This window comes from Phocoena phocoena, chromosome 2, assembly GCF_963924675.1.
Source record: "Phocoena phocoena chromosome 2, mPhoPho1.1, whole genome shotgun sequence".
Classification (NCBI taxonomy): domain Eukaryota; kingdom Metazoa; phylum Chordata; class Mammalia; order Artiodactyla; family Phocoenidae; genus Phocoena; species Phocoena phocoena.
The window spans coordinates 91982588-92003326 of NC_089220.1; the positions used below are offsets into that span (position 1 = coordinate 91982588).

A 20739-nucleotide genomic window follows, 5' to 3' on the forward strand; every position below is an offset into this window, starting at 1 on the left:
GGGAGAAAAAGGAAAGAGGACCTCAAACCTGATAGAAATGTATTTTCAGGGGAGAGGTTGCTGAAGGAATTGCTCAGAGAGTCAGCATTTCCTGTCTTCCAGGTTTAGGTTAGGCAATTTGGGAAAAGGACTGAAGAAAGTCCAGTTTATGAATGGTCGGTTGAGACAGAAATGTAAAGAGGGAAACTCTTTCACAAAGCCTGAGAACAACTTCCTTATAATTGCTAGAGACTGGGTAAAAGAGTAAAATGGTTCCTTTACCCAGAAGGCGCTCACTGACCTTGGAGAACAGAAAGGGAAATTGGGAGAACTCTCAAATGGTTAGATGTTATTTCCACTGTGAGAAAATCATACAAAACTGCCTGCAATTAGCAATGAAAATATAATTAACCACTTGGCACCTGTGGCTTGCCTCACTCATTGCCACATTCCCGGCCGGAAAAGTTTAAACCAAGTAGCTCCAGTGATCACAAATGGCATATGTAACCCAGCTTGTGGAGAGACTTGAACATAGCATTGATGAGAATCACTCTGCTGACGTCAGTGTTTGCTCACTAATTGCCAAAAAGCCTTCCAGAGCTTGTTTCATTTTAAGTGCTCTTTTCTGAAAATAGCAAGGGCCCAGTGAATGGAAGGGACAGATATTGTTCAGTTCTGGAAATAAGAGGAAGTGGAATGATTTGTGCAGAAATTAGGAAGAAGCATCGTTGCTAAGAAGATAGTGGGGTAGTTTGAATCCCACCTGAAAAGCAGCGGAGGGGCATTTGCCAGCCTCCTGGAATTCTCGAATGAACTTGCTTGTTCTGGGATGGTCAACCAGCTCTTGTCTTTATGAAGCTTACATTCTCATGGGTAAAGAGGGAAATGACAATTAAAAATAAATTGAGTGGTAGTGATAAGTGTTATGAAAAAAAAAATAGAAGGGATGGAGAGTACTAGGGGTGTGTACTAGTACTTTATATTGAGTGGCTGATAATATTGAGTGGCTGAAGAAGGCCTCTCTGAGGAGAGGATATTTGAGCAAAGACCTGAAGGAAGTGAAGTAACGAGAACAGCAAGTAGAGAGGTCTTGACGTAGATACATGGCTGTCACATGTGAGGAACAGCAGGAGGACCAGTGTGCTTGGAGGGCAGTTCAGGAAGGAGAGAGTAGTAGTTGATGAAGTAAGAGAGGTAGTGGGGAGTCATACCCCTGGGCCTTGTCAGCCATTGGAAGCACTCTGACTTTGAGTAGAAGATGGCAGTGGAAGTGTGAAATGATTCTAGGCCAGATATTCCTTGAAGGAAGAGTAAAGACAATTTACTCTGTATGGGTGAAAGGGAGGAACCAAGATGACTCCCGGGTTTTTGGCCTGAGAAAATTTCCTTGTTTCCGAAGGCCGGGCTTCACATTTCTGGGTCAGAATTATCTTCTAGTACCATAAGATATGAAAGCAGGAAGAGGCCTTAGAGATCAAGAGACCACTAAGAGGTTAAGAGATTTGAACAAGGTAACATAATGCGTCAGTGGGAAAGCCTAGCTCCCGATCCAGTGTTTTTTGCCTCACCTGTTTCTCTCTCTTTGGGTCATACTGAGATGTGATTGTTTTTTAATGTGGGTCATTTTTTACCTATTTTCCTTTTCCAGCTTTAAAGCTTTAATGGTGGAGACTTTGGTTGTCACAGGGTGTAATATTTGAACATGGAGCAAAGCCACGTTGAGCAGGGAAGGTGGTGTGTGGAGAAGGATGAAAACTGGGCTGGAAGTTAGGAAGGTTGAGTTCTAGCTCTGCCTCTTTTCATTCTGAGCTCTGTGACTTTGAACTATTGCCTTGCTTTGTGATCTCCAGTGTGTTTTTCTGTTCTAGCAGCCTATAGGTCTATATATTTTTTTTAAATGTGGTTCTAGTGAAAGATTTAGTGGCTGTGTCTTAAAAGGGTTTGGAAGAGCACACCTTTTGTTTTTTTTCATTTATTTGTTTATTTGCCTTTTCTTAATGGAAGCTTAAGTGTCTCTGTTTAGCCCATTTTCATTTGCTGTATTGCTTTTCTGAGGAAAATTCAGTTGTGTCTAGCATAAGGAGCTCATTCCCTTTTTTATGTTTTTTTTTTGTCTGGAATTGCTAAGTATCAAGATTAATTTCTACTTATTCCATAACCATATAAGGAACAAGTTTCCCATGTTGAAAGATTATCTTTTGGCATGTTGGAAATATTGGCCAGAATAGTTGTCTGGTCCTTAAGTTTCTTTATATAATTCTTTCTTTGCTGTCACTGTGACCAGTAGGTAATATTCTCCAAATACTCCAGTTGGTTGCTAGTTACTAAAAGGTCCTGAGTGGTAGAGCAACCTCAGAGGAGGACAGCCCAGGAGAATTAAGTAGATATAGTCATTGATGCCATTCCTTCCTCAGTCAGCAAATACTTTTCAGTAGGCTATTTGTGTCCCATGGGAAATTGGAGTCTAAACTCCATTTTCAAGAGGTCTGGCACTTTCTTTTGTGTGGATGTATGGGGAGAAAAAGGAGGAATGCAGGAGAATGCAAGATAGTGGTAAAACAGAATGGTTAAAAACCGGGGAGAGAAAGACAGTAGGAGAGTAGTAAATGGTAAATGCGGGGAGAGGTTTAAATGAAAAATAGCAACACTTTTAAGCCCTAGTTCCTTCTGAAGCTTTATGACTATCTCAGTGGGCCAGGCACATGGTGGAGGGGAAGGACCCTGGCAAGGCCTGGTGTGGGCCACTGTGCCATAAACTCAACCTCTGGTAGAGTGTTGTTTTGCATAAGAATCACCACCAGCTCCACACTTCCCTGTCCCCTTAAAGAAAAGTTAACACCAGTGGGCAAGTTGTGACTAAGACTGGGCAGCCTGAGAAGTTTGGTTGCCTTGGGTATACCAGAAGAGGGAGGAGGGAAGCTGAAGAGGCTTCAAGGAGGAGCACCACCAAAGATGCTCTTTATTTTTTTATAAATGTATTTATTTAGGCTGCATTGGGTCTTCGTTGCTGAATGTGGGCTTTCTCTAGTTGCAGCGAGCAGGGGCTACTCTTTGTTGTGGAGCATGGGCTCTAGGCGTGTGGGCTTCAGTAGTTGTGTCACACGGGCTCAGTAGTTGTGGCTCATGGGCTCAGTAGTTGTGGCTCATGGGCTCTAGAGCACAGGCTCAGTAGTTGTGGTGCACGGGCTTAGTTGCTCTGCGGCATGTGGGATCTTCCCAGACCAGGGCTTGTACCCGTGTCCCCTGCATTGGCAGGTGGATTGTTAACCACTGAGCCATCAGGGAAGTCCCCAAAGACCCTCTTTAGATCACGCTCCCTGGCCCACTTGTGGCACTTCAAATTCCTTTAGTTTTTCTGAAGGCCTGCTTGGAAACTATTTGCTTGAGAAAACAACTAATTGATTGAGTGAATGCAGGATTAGATGCCTAGAATACTCAGGGCTCAGGGCTCTATCTACAAATCTTAATGTGGTCTGAGCTAGACCATATTCAAAAGGCGTCTCTAGGTAGCTTGTCTACAGGACAACGTATAGGAAGCTACTTTATGACCCAAGTAGAGAGAAGGGGGGGAAAAAGCATAGAAGAGATCACCAATGCTTGCATTTTTTCAGCTGAGCCTTTCGTTGCTCTTCAAGAGAAAATCAGTTTAGAATCCAAAGAAAGGGCCAGGGAGGGAGAAGGAGACTATACTTACACAGTTAGACTGCTTTTTTTATTTTGTAATTAATGTTAGAAAATCTCAATTATGTGAAATAAAGTTTAATAATGAAGGAACTAGGTGAAGCTTGCCCAGTTATAAAATACTTCTTTTAAATGAACTAAATGTAAATTTTAAGAAATGGCTAAATTTTAAAGTAGGATTTACTGAGGAACACAAAACAATTTTGAAACCAAGTCAATTATATGTGAAACAGCTCATTCTTTATCGGTTTCCCTGGTTATACTCAAGAAAAAATACTTAATGGCCTTTATCTTCGTTTTGACACTTGATGGAATTAAGAGAGGACTCATTGCTGCGTTATTGCCCAAGCTATTAAGAAAGATAAATGACAAATTTTAATAGACCAACAAAGGTTACCAAAGTTAATTTGCTGTCTTCCTCAGAAGTCTTCCCACAGTTTTATTCCATGGCTGGCCATGCTGCTCGGCCTCTTGCAGTCATTCTCCTGAGCAGGTTGGAATGGGGAAGAATGAAGTGCAAATCCACATGTGTGTGCTCTTCTCCTCATGCTCTTATGGGCTAATCTGACACTCTGTCAAGAAAAAGGGAGTGAGCTATTTCAGCTGCCTTAGGGGCCCGCTGGTCTTTGGGCTTCTGTCTTCTATTTATTGTCCCCCCGCCCCTCCCCCCAGTATGTATGCCATTTGCTGGAACCAAACCAACTGGTCTTCAGTGACATTTGTGGCTTTAATTTCTAAAATAGACATGCAGTTATATTTTCTTATACTTTCTCATTCGAACAGTATTTGAAGCCTGTGGTTTCTTGAATCTAAAGCAATCTGAAAGTGTTTCTAATCTGGTTGTAAAAATCATAGAAATTGTTCTGGAAGCTGTTTTCCTGAGATTCTAATTGAAAAATTCTAGGCTTAGAGCAGAAGCTAGAAGTCTTTCCAGAAAAAGAGTACATTACTGACTGCATATATATATATATATGCGTTCAAAAGTGTTTTATATTACTCAATATATTTTTCTTTAAAATTTAGCCATTTCTTACAATTTACATTTTGTTCATTTAAGAGTTATTTTATAACTGGGCAGGCATCATCATTTTCCTTTATTATTTTACTTTGTTTCACATAATTGAAGTTTTTAACATTAATTTAATTAAAAATAAACAGTATACATTTTCATATTTTAAAACAAATATAATGATCCAGTAGCCACTTATTAGAATGTACGAAATGCCTGGAATTATGCTGGCCTGAAATTAGAGAGATAGATAATAACCTGTCTCTAAATTCAAGATTTTCTGAAATAATTTTATATCCATTTGTATAATATATCAATATTTATCTTGAAATAAATAAAACTGAATTAAAATACAAGGCACAATTCCTTGCTTTCCCTCTTTGCGATTTGTGGCAGAGTTGGGTCTTACTAGATCTCTCCCCCCTCCCCCCTCAACACCACCTTTGATCTGTGCCTTACCTTAGTAAGTGCTTTATGGTCAACTCAGTTCATTTAAAAGCAGGAAGTTTTACTCAGGCTATACTTAGGTGCCTGGAAAGTTGGTTATAGGAATACACTTTTCAGTGATAAAAAGGATCAAAGGGAACATTCCTTATAATCTCCATCTCTTGTCTGCCCTAGCCTTTGTTTTGTAAATCATGCTTTATAAGGCTGAGGCTGCTTTCGTTGTTTTGACCAACCCTTCCAGGTTATTCCCAATCAAGTGACCACAATCATCAAAGTGATATTTGGGATTTTAGGGGTTTGGTTTTCATAACTTTTGTCTTGCCTCTCTGATGTGCAATAGCTCAGGAGCTGTATTTTTAATGCCTTACTGTTCTCCTAGGAAAAAAATGCAAATGTGAAAAGTTCACTAAACACTCTTAGCTCACCTATTTTTCTTTCTTAATTTATAGCTTATTGGTTTCCTAACTTCTGGCATTCTCTCGCAATTTCTGTGGCACGTACCAAAGGGCATATTAAGCACCAGTGGGGCACACTGCAGTCAGGATCTTTCTGCCTTTGTGAGTGTGTATAGCTGGGCAGGCTGCTGACCAGCTGCTGGGGGAGCCCCCGATTTGTGATCACAAGTGCCACTTACTCAGGGGCAGAGGACTATTTATAATAGCACTTATTGTTCTCTATTGGGGAAATTTGAGCCCTGATGATTTCAGACCATGTGGTTGATGCAGTCCAGTTCATTTTCATTTGTAGCAGGCAGGGTGGTGACATAACAGCTCTGGAGACTTAAAAGTGAATAATATATTTACCAAGAAGGATTTCTAGTGTCTGCGCTCGGGAAACTGGCAGGATAGTCAGGAAACTAGGCCTCCTGGCACAATTCCTATGGGTTTTGCAGCCAGTTAGAAATACTTTGAGTTTGCTTTAGGTTCAATTTTGAAACCACAGTTTTCAAAAACAGTACAAATGAGAAAGTGTAAGAAAATATGCCTAGAAGTTCATTGAAGACCATAAGAGACCCGGTTGACTTGAGTCCAGAAAAATGGCATAGTTTGGGTCTTAGAAAATCAAGTAAGAGGGCATCCTGTTCTTCTCTAAACCATGCCATGTTAGCTTTGATGCCCAGATTTTAGTGTCTTTCAGAGATACTTCAGTGACACCTCCGTTTTTCTCAGCATTTTCCACAAGAAGAGATAGTTTGACATGGCTGCATGACAGTTTTTTGTTTTTTTGCTTTTTTTAAATTGTCACAAATTACAAACTAGCCCCTTGCCAGCCTAGGAACTCAGGATAATCCTAGAATCCCAGGGTCAGAGAAACTTTTCAGCCTGGACCATAGGAGTTTGGGCTCAGTTCAGCTACTGGGCCATAAGCTGAATGTTTGAAGGGCAGGAAGAGATGAGTAATCTTTATTTGTTTGCAAGCATTTTTGTTTTCTTCCTTAAACATCTATTTTCATATGAAAAACATATTTTATTGAATAAAACAGATGATGAAAAAAATCAATAGAGAAAATCATTGGGGGAAAATGAATTACTGATGTGCAGTAATTCTGATGTCGCAGAGTAGCGGTAGTATTCTATTGATATTTTCCAGGAAATAAAGTACCTCATTTAGATGGAAAAAAGGGACAAAATTCTGCTAAATTAATTATGGAGTTTTAAATCTGCTATTAATTTGGAGTAAATTTTATTAGGAAGAATTGGAAGTACATGTTAACTTTTTTTTTTGAATTTTATTTATTTTTTTATACTGCAGGTTCTTCTTAGTCATCAATTTTATACACATCAGTGTATACATGTCAATCCCAATCTCCCAATTCAGCACACCACCCCTACCACCCCCCTGCCACTTTCCACCTTGGTGTCCATACATTTGTTCTCTGCATCTGTGTCTCAACTTCTGCCCTGCAAACCAGTTCATCTGTATCATTTTTCTAGGTTCCACATGTATGCGTTAATATACGATATTTGTTTTTCTCTTTCTGACTTACTTCACTCTGTATGACAGTCTCTAGATCCATCCACGTCTCTACAAATGACCCAATTTCGTTTCTTTATGGCTAATATTCCATTGTATATATGTACCACATCTTCTTTATCCATTCGTCTATCCATGGGCATTTAGGTTGGTTCCATGGCCTGGCTATTGTAAATAGTGCTGCAGTGAACATTGGGGTACACGTGTCTTTTTGAATTATGGTTTTCTCAGGGTATATGCCCAGTAGTGGGATTGCTGGGTCATATGGTAATTCTATTTTTAGTTTTTTAAGGAACCTCCATACTGTTCTCCATAGTGGCTGTATCAATTTACATTCCCACCAGCAGTGCAACAGGTATCCCTTTTCTCCACACCCTCTCCAGCATTTGTTGTTTGTAGATTTCCTGATGATGCCCATTCTAACTGGTGTGAGGTGATACCTCATTGTAGTTTTTTGATTTGCATTTCTCTAATAATTAGTGATGTTGAGCAGCTTTTCATGTGCTTCTTGGCCATCTGTATGTCTTTTTTGGAGAAATGTCTATTTATGTCTTCTGCCCATTTTTGGATTGGGTTGTTTGTTTTTTTAATATTGAGCTGCATGAGCTGTTTATATATTTTGGAGATTAACCCTTCTTCCGTTGATTCGTTTGCAACTATTTTCTCCCATTCTGAGGGTTGTCTTTTCATCTTGTTTATGGTTTCCTTTGCTGCGCAAAAGCTTTTAAGTTTCATTAGGTCCCATTTGTTTATTTTTGTTTTTATTTCCATTACTGTAGGAGGTGGATCAAAAAAGATCTTGCTCTGATTTATGTCAGAGTGTTCTTCCTATGTCTTCCTCTAGGAGTTTTATAGTGTCCAGTCTTACATTTAGTTCTCTAATCCATTTTGAGTTTATTTTTGTGTATGGTGTTAAGGGAGTGTTCTAATTTCATCCTTTTACATGTAGCTGTCCATTACTCCTAGCACCATTTACTGAAGAGACTGTCTTTTCTCCGTTGTATATCCTTGCCTCCTTTGTCATAGATTAGTTGACCATAGGTGCGTGGGTTTATCTCTGGGCTTTCTATCTTGTTCCATTGATCTATATTTCTGTTTTTGGGCCACTACCATACGGTCTTGATTACTGTAGCTTCATAGTATAGTCTGAAGACTGGAAGCCTGATTCCTTCAGCTCCGTATTTTTCCCTCAAGACCACTTTGGCTGTTCGGGGTCTTTTGTGTCTCCATAGAAATTTTAAGATTTTTTTGCTCTAGTTCTGTAAAACATGCCATTTGTAATTTGATAGGGATTGCATTGAATCTGTAGATTGCTTTGGGTAGTATAGTCATTTTCACAATATTGATTCATCCAATCCAAGAACACTCTATATCTCTACATCTGTTTGTTTCATCTTTAATTTCTTTCATCAGTGTCTTAAGTTTTCTGCATACAGGCCTTTTGTCTCCCTAGGTAGGTTTATTCCTACGTGTTTTATTCTTGTTGCAGTGGTAAATGGGAGTGTTTTCTTCATTTCTCTTTCAGATTTTTCATCATTAGTCTATAGGAATGCAAGAGATTTCATCATTAGTCTATAGGAATGCATTAATTTTGTATCCCGCAAATTTACCAAATTCATTGATTAGCTCTAGTAGTTTTCTGGTTACATCTTTAGGATTCTCTATGTATAATATCATGTCATCTCAAACAGTGACAGTTTTACTTCTTCTTTTCCAATTTGTATTGCTTTTATTTCTTTTTCTTCTCTGATTGCCGTGGATAGGACTTCCAAAACTATGTTGAATAACAGTGGTGAGAGTGGACATCCTTGTCTTGTTCCTGATCTTAGAGGAAATGCTTTCAGTCTTCACCATTGAGAATGATGTTTGCTGTGGGTCTGTTGTATATGGCCTTTATTATGTTGAGGTAGGTTCCCTCTGCCCACTTTCTGGAGAGTTTTTATCATAAATGGGTGTTGAATTTTGTCAAAAGCTTTTTCTGCATCTATTGAGATGATCATATGGGTTTTATTCCTCAATTTGTTAATATGGTTTATCACATTGATTGATTTACGTATATTGAAGAATCCTTGCATCCCTGGGATAAATCCCACTTGATGATGGTGTATGATCCTTTTAATGTGTTGTTGGATTCTGTTTGCTAGTATTTTGTTGAGAATTTTTGCATCTATATTCATCAGTGATATTGGTCTGTAATTTTCTATTTTTGTGGTATCTTTGTCTGGTTTGGGTATCAGGGTGATGGTGGCCTCATAGAATGAGTTTGGGAGTGTTCCTTCCTCTGCAATTTTTTGGAAGAGTTTGAGAAGGATGGGTGTTAGCTCTTCTCTAAATGTCTGCTAGAATTCGCCTGTGAAGCCATCTGGTCCTGGACTTTTGTTTGTTGGAAGATTTTTAATCACAGTTTCAATTTCATTACTTGTGATTTGTCTGTTCATATTTTCTATTTCTTCCTGGTTCAGTCTTGGAAGTTTATACCTTTCTAAGAATTTGTCCATTTCTTCCAGGTTGTCCATTTTATCGGCCTAGAGTTGCTTGCAGTAGTCTCTTAGGATTCTTTGTATTTCTGCGGTGTCTGTTGTAACTTCTCCTTTTTCATTTCTAATTTTATTGCTTTGAGTCCTCCCCCTCTTTTTCTTGATGAGTCTGGCTGTGGTTTATCAATTTTGTTTATCTTCTCAAAGAACCAGCCTTTAGTTTTATTGATCTTTGCTATTGTCTTCTTTGTTTCTATTTCATTTATTTCTGCTCTGATCTTTATGATTTCTTTCCTTCTAGTAACTTTGGGTTTTGTTTGTTCTTTTTTCTCTAGTTCTCTTAGGTGTAAGGTTAGATTGTTTGAGATGTTTCTTCTTCTTTTTTTTTTTTTTGTGGTACGCGGTCCTGTCACTCTTGTGGCCTCTCTTGTTGCGGATCACAGGCTCCGGACGCGCAGGCTCAGCGGCCACGGCTCACGGGGCCCAGCTACTCCACAGTATGTGGGATCTTCCCGGACCTGGGCACGAACCCATGTCCCCTGCGTCGGCAGGCGGACTCTCAAACACTGCGCCACCAGGGAAGCCCTGTTTGTTGTTTCTTGAAGTAGGACTGTATAGCTATAAACTTCCCTCTTAGAACTGCTTTTGCTGCATCCCATAGGTTTTGGATTGTCGTGTTTTCATTGTCATTTGTCTCTAGGTATTTTTTGATTTCCTCTTTGATTTCTTCAGTGATCTCTTGGTTATTTAGTAACGTATTGTTTAGCCTCTATGTGTTTGTGTTTTTCACATTTTTTCCCCCAGTAATTGATTTCTAATCTCATAGTGTTGTGGTCAGAAAAGATACTTGATATGACTTCAGTTTTCTTAAATTTACTGAGGCTTGATTTGTGACTTAAGAGGTGATCTATCCTGGAGAATGTTCTGTGCGCACTTGAGAAAAAAGTGTAATCTGCTGTTTCTGGATGGAATGTCCTATAAATATCAATTAAATCTATCTGGTCTATTGTATCATCTAAAGCTTGTGTTTCCTTATTAATTTTCTGTTTGGATGATCAGTCCATTGGTATAAGTGAGGTGTTAATATCCCCCACTATTACTGTGTTACTGTCGATTCCCTCTTTTATAGCTGTTAGCAGTTGCCTTGTATGTTGAGGTGCTCCTATGTTGGGTGCATATATATTTATTATTAATTGTTATATCTTCTTCTTGGATTGATCCCTTGATCATTATGTAGTGTCCTTTCTTGTCTCTTGTAACATTCTTTAAAGTCTATTTTATCTGATATGAGTATTGCTACTTCAGCTTTCTTTTGATTTCCATTTGCATGGATTATCTTTTTCCATCCCCTCACTTTCAGTCTGTATGTGTCCCTAGGTCTGAAGTGGGTCTCTTGTAGACAGCATATATATGGATCATGGTTTTGTATCCATTCAGCAAGCCTGCGTCTTTGGGTTGGAGCATTTAATCCATTCACGTTTAAGGTAATTATTGATATGTCTGTTCCTATTACCATTTTCTTAATTGTTTTGGGTTTGTTTTTGTAGGTCCTTTTCCTGTGTTTCCCACTTACAGAAGTTCCTTATCAATTGTTGTAGAGCTGGTATGGTGGTGCTGAATTTTCTTAGCTTTTGATTGTTTGTAAAGCTTTTGATTTCTCCATCGAATATGAATGAGATCCTTGCTGGGTAGAGTAATCTTTTTTGTAGGTTCTTCCCTTTCATCACTTTAATTATATCATGTTACTTCCTTCTGGCTTGTAGTTTCTGCTGACAAATCAGCTGTTAACCTTATGGGAGTTCCCTTGTATGTTATTTGTTGTTTTTCCCTTGCTGCTTTCAATAATGTTTCTTTGTCTTTAATTTTTGCTAATTTGATTACTGTGTATCTTGGCATGCTTCTCCTTGGCTTTATCCTGTATGGGACTCTCTGTGCTACCTGGACTTGGGTGGCTATTTCCTTTCCCATGTTAGGGAAGTTTTCGACTATAATCTCTTCAAATATTTTCTCGGGTCCTTTGTCTCTCTCTTCTCCTTCTGGAACCCCTATAATGTGAATGTTTTTGTGTTTAATGTTGTCCCAGAGGTCTCTTAGGCTGTCTTCATTTCTTTTCATTCTTTTTCCTTTATTCTGTTCCACAGCAGTGAATTTCACCATTCCGTCTTCCAGGTCACTTACCTGTTCTTCTGTCTCAGTTATTCTGCTATTGATTCCTTCTAGTGTACTTTTCATTTTAGTTATTGTATTGTTCATCTCTGTTTGGTTGTTCTCTAATTCTTCTAGGTCTTTGTTAAACATTTCTTGCATCTTCTAGATCTTTGTCTCCATTCTTTTTCCGAGGTCCTGGATCATCTTCACTATCATTATTCTGAATTCTTTTTCTGGAAGGTGGCCTATCTCCACTTCATTTAGTTGTTTGTCTGGGGTTTTGTCTTGTTCCTTCATCTGGTACACATAGCCCTCTGCCTTTTCATCTTGTCTATCTTTATGTGAATGTGGTTTTTGTTCCACAGGCTGCAGGATTATAGTTCTTCTTGCTTTTGCTGTCTGCCCTCTGGTGGATGTGGCTATCTAAGAGGCTTGTGCAAGTTTCCTGATGGGAGGGACTGGTGGTGGGTAGAGCTGGCTGTTGCTCTGGGGAAGAGCTCAGTAAAACTTTAATCTGCTTGTCTGCTGACGGGTGGGGCTGGGTTTTCTCCCTGTTGGTCGTTTGGCCTGAGGCGACCCAACAACACTGGAGCCTACCCGGGCTCTTTGGTGGGGCAAATGGTGGACCCTGGGAGGGCTCACACCAAGGAGTACTTCCCAGAACTTATGCTGCCAGTGTCCTTGTCCTCATGGTGAGACACAGCCACCCCCCACCTCTGCAGGAGACCCTCCAACACTAGCAGGTAGGTCTGATTCAGTCTCCTACGGGATCACTGCTCCTTCCCCTGGGTCCTGATGGACACACTACTTTTTGTGTGCCCTCAAAGAATGGAGTCTCTGTTTCCCCCAGTCCTGTTGAAGTCCTGCAGTCAAATCCCACTAGTCTTCAAAGTCTGATTCTCTAGGAATTCCTCCTCCCGTTGCCAGACCCCAAGGTTGGGAAGCCTGACGTGGGGCTCAGAACTTCACTCCAGTGGGTGGACTTCTGTGGTATAAGTGTTCTCTGGTTTGTGAGTCACCCACCCAGCAGTTACGGGATTTGATTTTACTGTGATTGCGCCCCTCGTACCGTCTCATTGTGGCCTCTCCTTTGTCTTTGGATGTGGGGTATCTTTTTTGGTGAGTTCCAGTGTCTTCCTGTTGATACATTAACTTTTATTGTCAGGATAAATTGCATGTTTTAAAGATGAGTGATCCTTGTACTTTGTGTAGGGCCTTTCACTTTTGTCCAAGGTTTGAAACTGTGCCTGGTTTATGGTGACTAAAATTACCTCTTGCTGTGTGGTGGCTTATATAGTAGTTTCCCTCTCAATCACACGTTTTGTCTGATGATAAATTCCGAGTCCATTTGTCAGACCAGCCAGCTCCTGAAGGTGCAGGGAAAACGGGGATGGACCTGCAGAAGCCACTATCCTCTTTGTGGAAAGGTCTGCATAATTTCCCTTCAGAGCTTGAACAGACGAACTAATTTAGAGTTTAGTAACACATTCTTTGTTGATAAATTTATTCAGCACAAATCTAGGCTATCTGTTCTAGGGGACTGAATGCAGCTTAAATAGCCACCAGAGGAAGCTCTCACTTGTATATATGACTTGCACTTTAAATTTTGATTTGGCCTCATATGGAGCAACCTTCTGTTTCACCATGTTGATCATGTCCATTGCCTGTTTTCTTTTTACTCCCTCTTCCTGTGCTTGCTACACAACTCTTCAAGTGGTGGCTTTATGGAATCAATACTACAGTAGGTTATTGCCAGCCCTTACGAAACAGGAGTACTACTGACTTTTACTACTTAAGAGCCAAAACTGGGGGCTAGTTTTAGATACAATTAAATTTCAAATCACCTTCAAACAATGGTATAAATTTCTTAATGTCCTAAAATGTTTGACAGTACTGAAAAAACCCCCACAAAACACACCACATAATCTCTTCTTAGTTCTTGGAGATGCTGTCGTTCTATAGCACCAAGAAAATCACTCTCATTTTCATTTTCAGGTTCTAATTTTTTTTCTCATTGTTTTTAGGAAATTTGGGGCTCAAGGATCACGACTTACGGGAGCAGGATGGGGAGGCTGCACAGTATCGATAGTACCTGCTGACAAGCTGTCCAGCTTCCTAGCAAATGTGCACGAAGCTTATTACCAGAGGAGCAATCGAAGCTTAGTGCCTGAGAAGCAGAGTTTGTTTGCTACCAAACCTGGAGGTGGAGCTTTGGTTTTCCTTGAGGCCTAAACTATTTAGAGCATTTAGGAACTGGCAGGACTTCTATGCCACAGCAAATTAATCCTCTTTCTGTTTTGTATTATGATGAATGGTTGCTATTATCAAGATGTATTTCGAAAGAAATGGTTGAAAGCCCCCTATGCTTCATAATGATTGTTTTTCCATCTTAAAATATGTTTTCTACCAATAAGAGCCAAAATTATGCTTGGCCAGATCTCTTAAGATAATTTACTGGATGTATTGATTTCAAGATTTTTAAAAACAAATGGTAAAAGACCATCAATACTGACCTCATGGATTGTACTTGAATTAAACATACATTCTTAAATACAGTTTATTTCTGGTTTCTCTTGGCATTCTTCTTCCTCAAGGTTGAAGTCTTCTGTTGTTGATGATGATGATGATAGTGATGCCAGAAGTTTTCTCTCAGTTCGGGCTTCAGAACGCTATTAAAATAATATGGTGTTAAGGATTCACAGATTTTCCTGGATACTGTATACTTGAAAGTGAGATTCTCCCAGTTATCAAGATGAGGAGGATCACTTAAATTTTTTTTTTTTCCAAAAGATGGATTTAGGAAGAAAAATCCCAGGCTCATTTAATTTTTTTTTAACCATGTGATATCATATAAACAATCACTTTCAATTCTTTTGGCCCTGAGCTTTCTCTGTCATAATAGAGAAGCTTAGATAAAAGACACTTCAAGTTTTTATCTCTATTCACATTGACATAGAGAATTATCTGGATGTTAATTCAGATAATTCAATTTGTTCTTGGAATTTACTTTCTTCCCACTCTAAACTACCTTTTCTCAAATGCCTCTCTAATCCAGGAGGCATGTTTACTATTCTAGGAAAACCCATCTGTGACTTGCATCTTCGTTGTGTGTCTAGCAAACTTGTTTGTATATGTGGACCAATGTAGGGCAGGTGTGAGGCATGAGGGTGAAACTATGAAAAGGCTGAGTGTGGGTTCTGGGATTGGGTAGGGGTATTGGTGGGTGCCTGTATATGTTTATCAAAATGGGCAGCAAGTTTGGCCATGTGGTGATGGTAAATGAGTGGCTCTCTCTCACGGATAGACTACAGGAAGGCTTTCCTGAATTATATGAAGATTTAGACTGAAAAGCATTTTGTGACATAGTCAGATAATTGAGAGACCAGCAGTCATGTGGCATGAATTATCCAGAAGTTTATCACAATTTTCTATTATTCTATGATTGAGTTGCACATTGATGAGCAAAAAGCCTGGATATCATCATCTTGAATATCAGTTTCAGAGAAGCTGAGGCAAAGCTGGTTGTTACATTTCTCAAAGGACAGCAGTCATATAAAGTACTAGGAAATCCATTATTCTATTCTAAAATAAAGTTCTGGTGCATTTTCATTCTTAGCAGAAAGGTAAGTACTTGAGAGAGCTTAAGTCCAATTTGTTAATTTTGAATTTTAAAAATTGATTTCAAATGATAATCCTTTGCTTTTTAAAACCTTTCCATTTTCCACAGAAGATCTGTGGTCAATTGATATATAATTCTTCGAAGATGCCTGGATTACTGTGAAAAAAAAGGCACTTGCCTTTAAATTTTTCACCATGAGATACCTTCTTTACAAGATAGGTAAGTAAAAATTTCTAGTGCACACTCTGCTTTGGAGGACATAGTCGTTCTAAGCCAGAATCTACTCCCATATTTGTCTTGCTGTCTGGCTTGAAGAAAAGAACTATTTTCCAATGAAGCCATCACCAAGTGTTATTCTAGAAATTATGAGAGATATCGAACTTGCCTGGAAAGGATGGGGCTAGGGCCACTGGAAAAAAGCTTCATGTAGAAGATGGAATCTGAGCAGGGCCTTAAAGGATGAATAGAATTTGAAATCTGGGGAGTAGGCATGGCAGATAAGCAAACTATATGATTATGGGTAAACATGATATGCTGGGAAGACTCAGTGGGAGTGAAGGGTTTGACTTGGGATATAGTGGAGAATCAGATTGGCTATACTGGCTGGAGCCAGCTTTTGAAGAGCTCCAAGTCCAGCATGTAGACCAGGGGTTGCAAACCAGCAGACCATAGGCCTCGTCTGGTCTGCAGATTTATTTAGTTTGGCCTCTAGGGCTATTTAGAAACTTGAGTCCTAAACAGGAATTTTACAGAAGAATCTGGATTACAAATGGTGGAAGATCTGATAACACTTTGGCCTCTATTCCTGCAGAGCCACAATGAACTAGAGGTGAGGAAGTAGTTGCCTTGTTTCACTGAGGCACAGACTCTCCAGTGTGCTATGGTGTCCATAGCTCCTGTAGTTTCTCTAAGACTCAGGCCATTTACTATTTACCAGCTGAGGTCACTTGCCCTTTACCAGTACACTTGCACAGTTTTCTTATATTAAGTAAATATTTCTCTGTACCCATGTCTCTAGCAGTAGCAGTTAAGAGAGACCATGAAAAAATGGGAGAAATAATTTGTTTTGTGGAATAAAGAGTAGTACTATTTATTTAATATTAAACACCCAATATTTGTTTAATATTAAACACCCAACAATATTACCCCTTTCCATTACCTTTCTGGCTCATAGGAATTTGGTTAGATTATTTGACCCCTGTTTTTGACATTACATCAGTAGCCAATGAGGATTACTCTAGATTTTTGCATGGAAGCCTGACATGCTGAAAATGAAAAGCTCTCTCTTATTCCTTACCTCAGATTGTCCAATCTTCAGATTTACTGTACACTATTTTCTACATGTTCTTTCTTGTTGGAAGGGAGGAAGGACCTTTAGATTTAATAGGACTGCCTGTAAGTTAAGGTGGAGCAGAAGGGAAGGGGACAAAGAAAACTGGAAAGAAGGGACCATGTCCTTCCTTTTCTTTCTTTCTTACACTTGAGTACTGTTTAGAACCTTATCATTTCTTACATTTCTGTTAATTGAGGGCAAGAATCATTCATCTAACACAGTAGTTGGAATCCAATATATTTTGGTTGAATTATTAACGGGAAATAAAATATGACTTCAAATACCAATAATTTTCTAGTAGTTTGAAATTCTGCATTTGGAGGTTTTCAGTTGCATAAAATGCTTCTGGTCAGAAGCAAGGGATGGGGATGAGTGAGCATGAGGTTGTCACTGATACAAGAGAGAGAGGTTGCCCTAAATGTGCGTGCGGGTGATTAAATAACAAGAATGTATTCCATCCTGCCGCTGTAACTTGGATGTGAAACCATATATTGCTTATTAAATATTTTCCAGTCTATATAAGAGAAGCTAGAGAGAGAATTCTCAATTATTTTCCGAAAAAAACTTACCAGTTTTTGTAGGAAATTCTCAAAATCATTCTTAACTTCGTAAGGTTTCTTAGTAGCCTTTGCTTGGAGCCTAATCATGAAAGAAAGAAAACTGGTAACCAAACTAATTGTTTTCATACTGACACCAACTAAGAGCCACGATTTACGAAGAGTTTAATATGCTGGGCGTTTGCCACCACTTTACATATATTAATTCAGTTACTCTGACAACAGTCTTAGGAAGTAGGTACTACTATTATCCTATGTTGTAGATGAGGAAAGAGGCTCAGATAGGTTAACTAACCTGTCCACAGTCATACAGCTAGCAACTAATAGAGGATTTGAACCCAAGCAGTGTGACTTGCACCCTCTATTCTAACCACTGTGCGACACTGTATCCCAGCAGTGAAGCATCCTCTTCAGTGAGGTGGTTCACACAGTAAGTATTCCCTCAACTAATTCCACTCACTGGGCTCCAGTGCAGATTTTAAGATGAGTCACTGGGGAGGGAAGAGGAAAAGGGACTGGCCTGGAAAATATCTGGGGGAGAGAGAGAAAGAGAGATGGAAAAGGATAAAGAGATGGTTCACACAGTAAGTATTCCCTCAACTAATTCCACTCACTGGGCTCCAGTGCAGATTTTAAGATGAGTCACTGGGGAGGGAAGAGGAAAAGGGACTGGCCTGGAAAATATCTGGGGGAGAGAGAGAAAGAGAGATGGAAAAGGATAAAGGGTGAGGGGGGCGCTTACTAGACTGTAAGCTCATCAGGGGTGGGGATCCAGGAATCTATCATGATTTCTGTCACCACATACTCAGTCAAGAAATATTTTTAAGGAGTTGAATAGTTGAATTGAGGAGGCACCAGGAAACTTTCCAGAGATCTACAGATAAAGACAGAAGCAGAGGTAGGCCAGGCAAGGAACGATAGGAACTTGGGACAAGGGAGAGACAGCAAGAGAAACACAGATGAGAGAAAGAAAAATGAAAAATGGTATAAGACTATTGAGTTCACTGGCGATTTTCAAGTGAAACATTTGAAATTATTCTGTGAAATCTGTAGGAAGTGAAATTTTCTAAAAATTCCAAATACACTTTGCTGAAGCATGAACTTTGGATTAGCTAAACCCCTATAAGGCCTGCTCTAGGTTTTTCTAGGATTTATCCAGGGGTCCCCTGAGGGCACCCAGTAGGTTTGAAGATTACAGATAGAAACTTGGACACTGTGCCTATAAATTTAACAGGGACGTGGGAGTTATATACCCAAATGAGTCTTTTCCCCTTCACTTTCTCCAGCAATGTGCCATCGCATAAAACATATTTGAGTGCTTCTTGTGAGTTGCTCTGAAAACCAGTCTGCATCCTTTTGCATATCTTGAGTGGTGAGAAATCCTGTCCTCTATAGATTTGATTTTTGGGAACTTGTAAAAGTCATCTGGAGTCAGATCTTATGTTGTGAAGGGGAAAGCTGGGTGATAAAACTTTTAGTGAAAAATGCAGTAAGATTTTAAAGTAATGAGTTGCATTTTCTTATGTGACTGGGAGACTAGCTTTATAAGTTCCAAAATAGCAATTAGAAGTATGGCAGCATGACTGGCACAAAATTGTGGTTTCCCACAGGGGTTTATTTGAAGGGCTGTACTCATCTGACATTTATTCTTGCCTATGTGGATGTACTGGAAGAAGTGGGTTAGTCCCAACACTTTATAGTTTTGTTTTTTACACTGTAATAAAATAAACAAATATGCCCAACTTTCCTTGTTTCAATGGGGTACAATGTTTGTATGTATAGGGGAAGCAGCAGGGGCAGAAAGGGACAAAGAACTAGCCTGAGACCAGCTAAATAGGTTGTTTTTCTAGTTTACATCTTCCCATGGTTATGAGTCTATATTTAAAAGGCCCTCAGCTTAAGTCCTATGTCTGGTAGAGTAAAAGGAGATGATGATAATGTTTAGCAATTAATTAAATTAGAGTAAGTAATTATGTGGATAAAAAAGTTAGTGTTACTCTAGATGAACTACAGAGTAGAAAACTTCTGCAGATATTCCAGTTAATGAATTTTTACATATTAAGCCTATTGTGGTTTATGTAACACATTTGTTCAATTAAAATGTTTTTAAGCACTACGAGTTGAATAAGAAACAAACCTATGAAGCTCCTTGTCAACTTTTTCCTGTCGCTGTCTTAGGAGTTTTATTTCTTCATTAATTAGGTGCTTTTCTCTATAAAGTCAAAGTTTGGAGTTAAATTTTAAAATAAAGCAGGCAATTCTCATTGAGAAAGAATAAATCAACAATTTGCTGCCTTCCACATATCAGTAAAGGTGCATTACAAAACAGTTCTTCAGCAACCCCTCCCACTGCACCACGTGGTATGAGGAATCCCCCAGCACACTGCCCCTTATAAACACGTGCCAAAGGCATCACCCATGTCAGCTGAGTATAGCCTGGGCTCCACCTTGCTGTTCCCACATGGGCCCCCTTACAAGGCGCCCATCCCTGTTCTTCCCAGTGAAAATAGGAAGTCTAAGGGCTCTGTGTGTGTGTCTGTGTGCGTGCATGCACATGTGTGTATGTCAGTGGGAGGGGAGTGGGGCCCCAGGGAAAGTAGAGGCTCAGACTTCTGTCCTGCCTGCTGGATAGGATAAGGCTGGCTGCTCTTCTTTTTACCTCTCTTTGATGTGTTTCCGGAACAGCATCAGGTACCCAAAGGGTAGGATGCCCATCCTTTCTCCCCTTTAAGGCAATAAGACAGCTAGGCAGTGACCTTGATATCACAGACAGAAGAATTGGACCCTGCCAATTTGTCCTCATAAAAATCGATGGACATCCTCATTAAGCCATTTCTCACTTCCTGGCACATAAGAATACCGTAACTGGCCAAGAGTAATCATTTTAGTTAAGCACAAAACACTTAAAATGTTTCCCCAAGAAAACGTTTCCGAAAAGAACTCCTTGCCTTGCTTTCCTCCATATCACCCCTGCTGCCACCCCAGCTACAAGGAACTCCTTCTATTACAGACAACCTTTCTGTTCTTCTTCCAGGGCTTATCTTTGTAAATGAACAATACTCCAATCTCTCTTCCTGGGAACTCTCTCCTGGTCTCTCCACGTTGTTGTGCATCCCCCCACCCAGACCACAGGAAAAGCTCCCTTCCTTTTTTCAATCCCTGACATGTGCCGTGTCTCCGTGGTTACAACATACATTCTTGACACCTACCTGAAAAGAATCTCCAAGTCTATAAGATGCTCAGAGGCGACTCTCCTCGTCAGTAAAATAAGAAGGTTAGTTGTAGATAATTTCTATGATTGCTTACAGCTCTAAAGGATTCTATGATTTTATATTTATCAATAGTATGGAGTCAACTTACATTCTAAAATCCTTTTGGTTGTTTGCAAATTGTCTTTTTGCCTCCTTTAGAATATCACAATAAGTTGGAGCAGGTGGCGTGATAGGCTTATGGTTAAGGAGAGATTTTCAACTAGGAGAACTTGAGAGAGGTTAACAGTATCCTTCACAGGGGGA

General features: G+C 39.6%; 2 protein-coding genes across 4 annotated transcripts in view; one reads left to right on the top strand and one right to left on the bottom strand.

The window, feature by feature from the left end:
- The window catches only part of GALK2 (galactokinase 2), a 144269-nt gene extending 130002 nt beyond the window's left edge, over nucleotides 1–14267 (top strand). For all 3 annotated transcript variants that reach the window (XM_065871205.1, XM_065871206.1, XM_065871204.1), the window contains one exon: nucleotides 13740–14267. In XM_065871205.1, coding sequence (XP_065727277.1) covers nucleotides 13740–13947 — 208 coding nt within the window. In that variant the 3' untranslated portion in view covers nucleotides 13948–14267. The remainder of the gene's footprint in view (nucleotides 1–13739) is intronic.
- FAM227B (family with sequence similarity 227 member B) overlaps nucleotides 14262–20739 on the bottom strand; it is a 247538-nt gene continuing 241060 nt past the window's right edge. The window contains exons 12-14 of the mRNA XM_065871722.1: nucleotides 20585–20662; nucleotides 17237–17306; nucleotides 14262–14384 (exon numbers count right to left, since the gene is read on the bottom strand). Of these exons, the coding sequence (XP_065727794.1) occupies nucleotides 14262–14384; nucleotides 17237–17306; nucleotides 20585–20662 (271 nt within the window). The remainder of the gene's footprint in view (nucleotides 14385–17236; nucleotides 17307–20584; nucleotides 20663–20739) is intronic.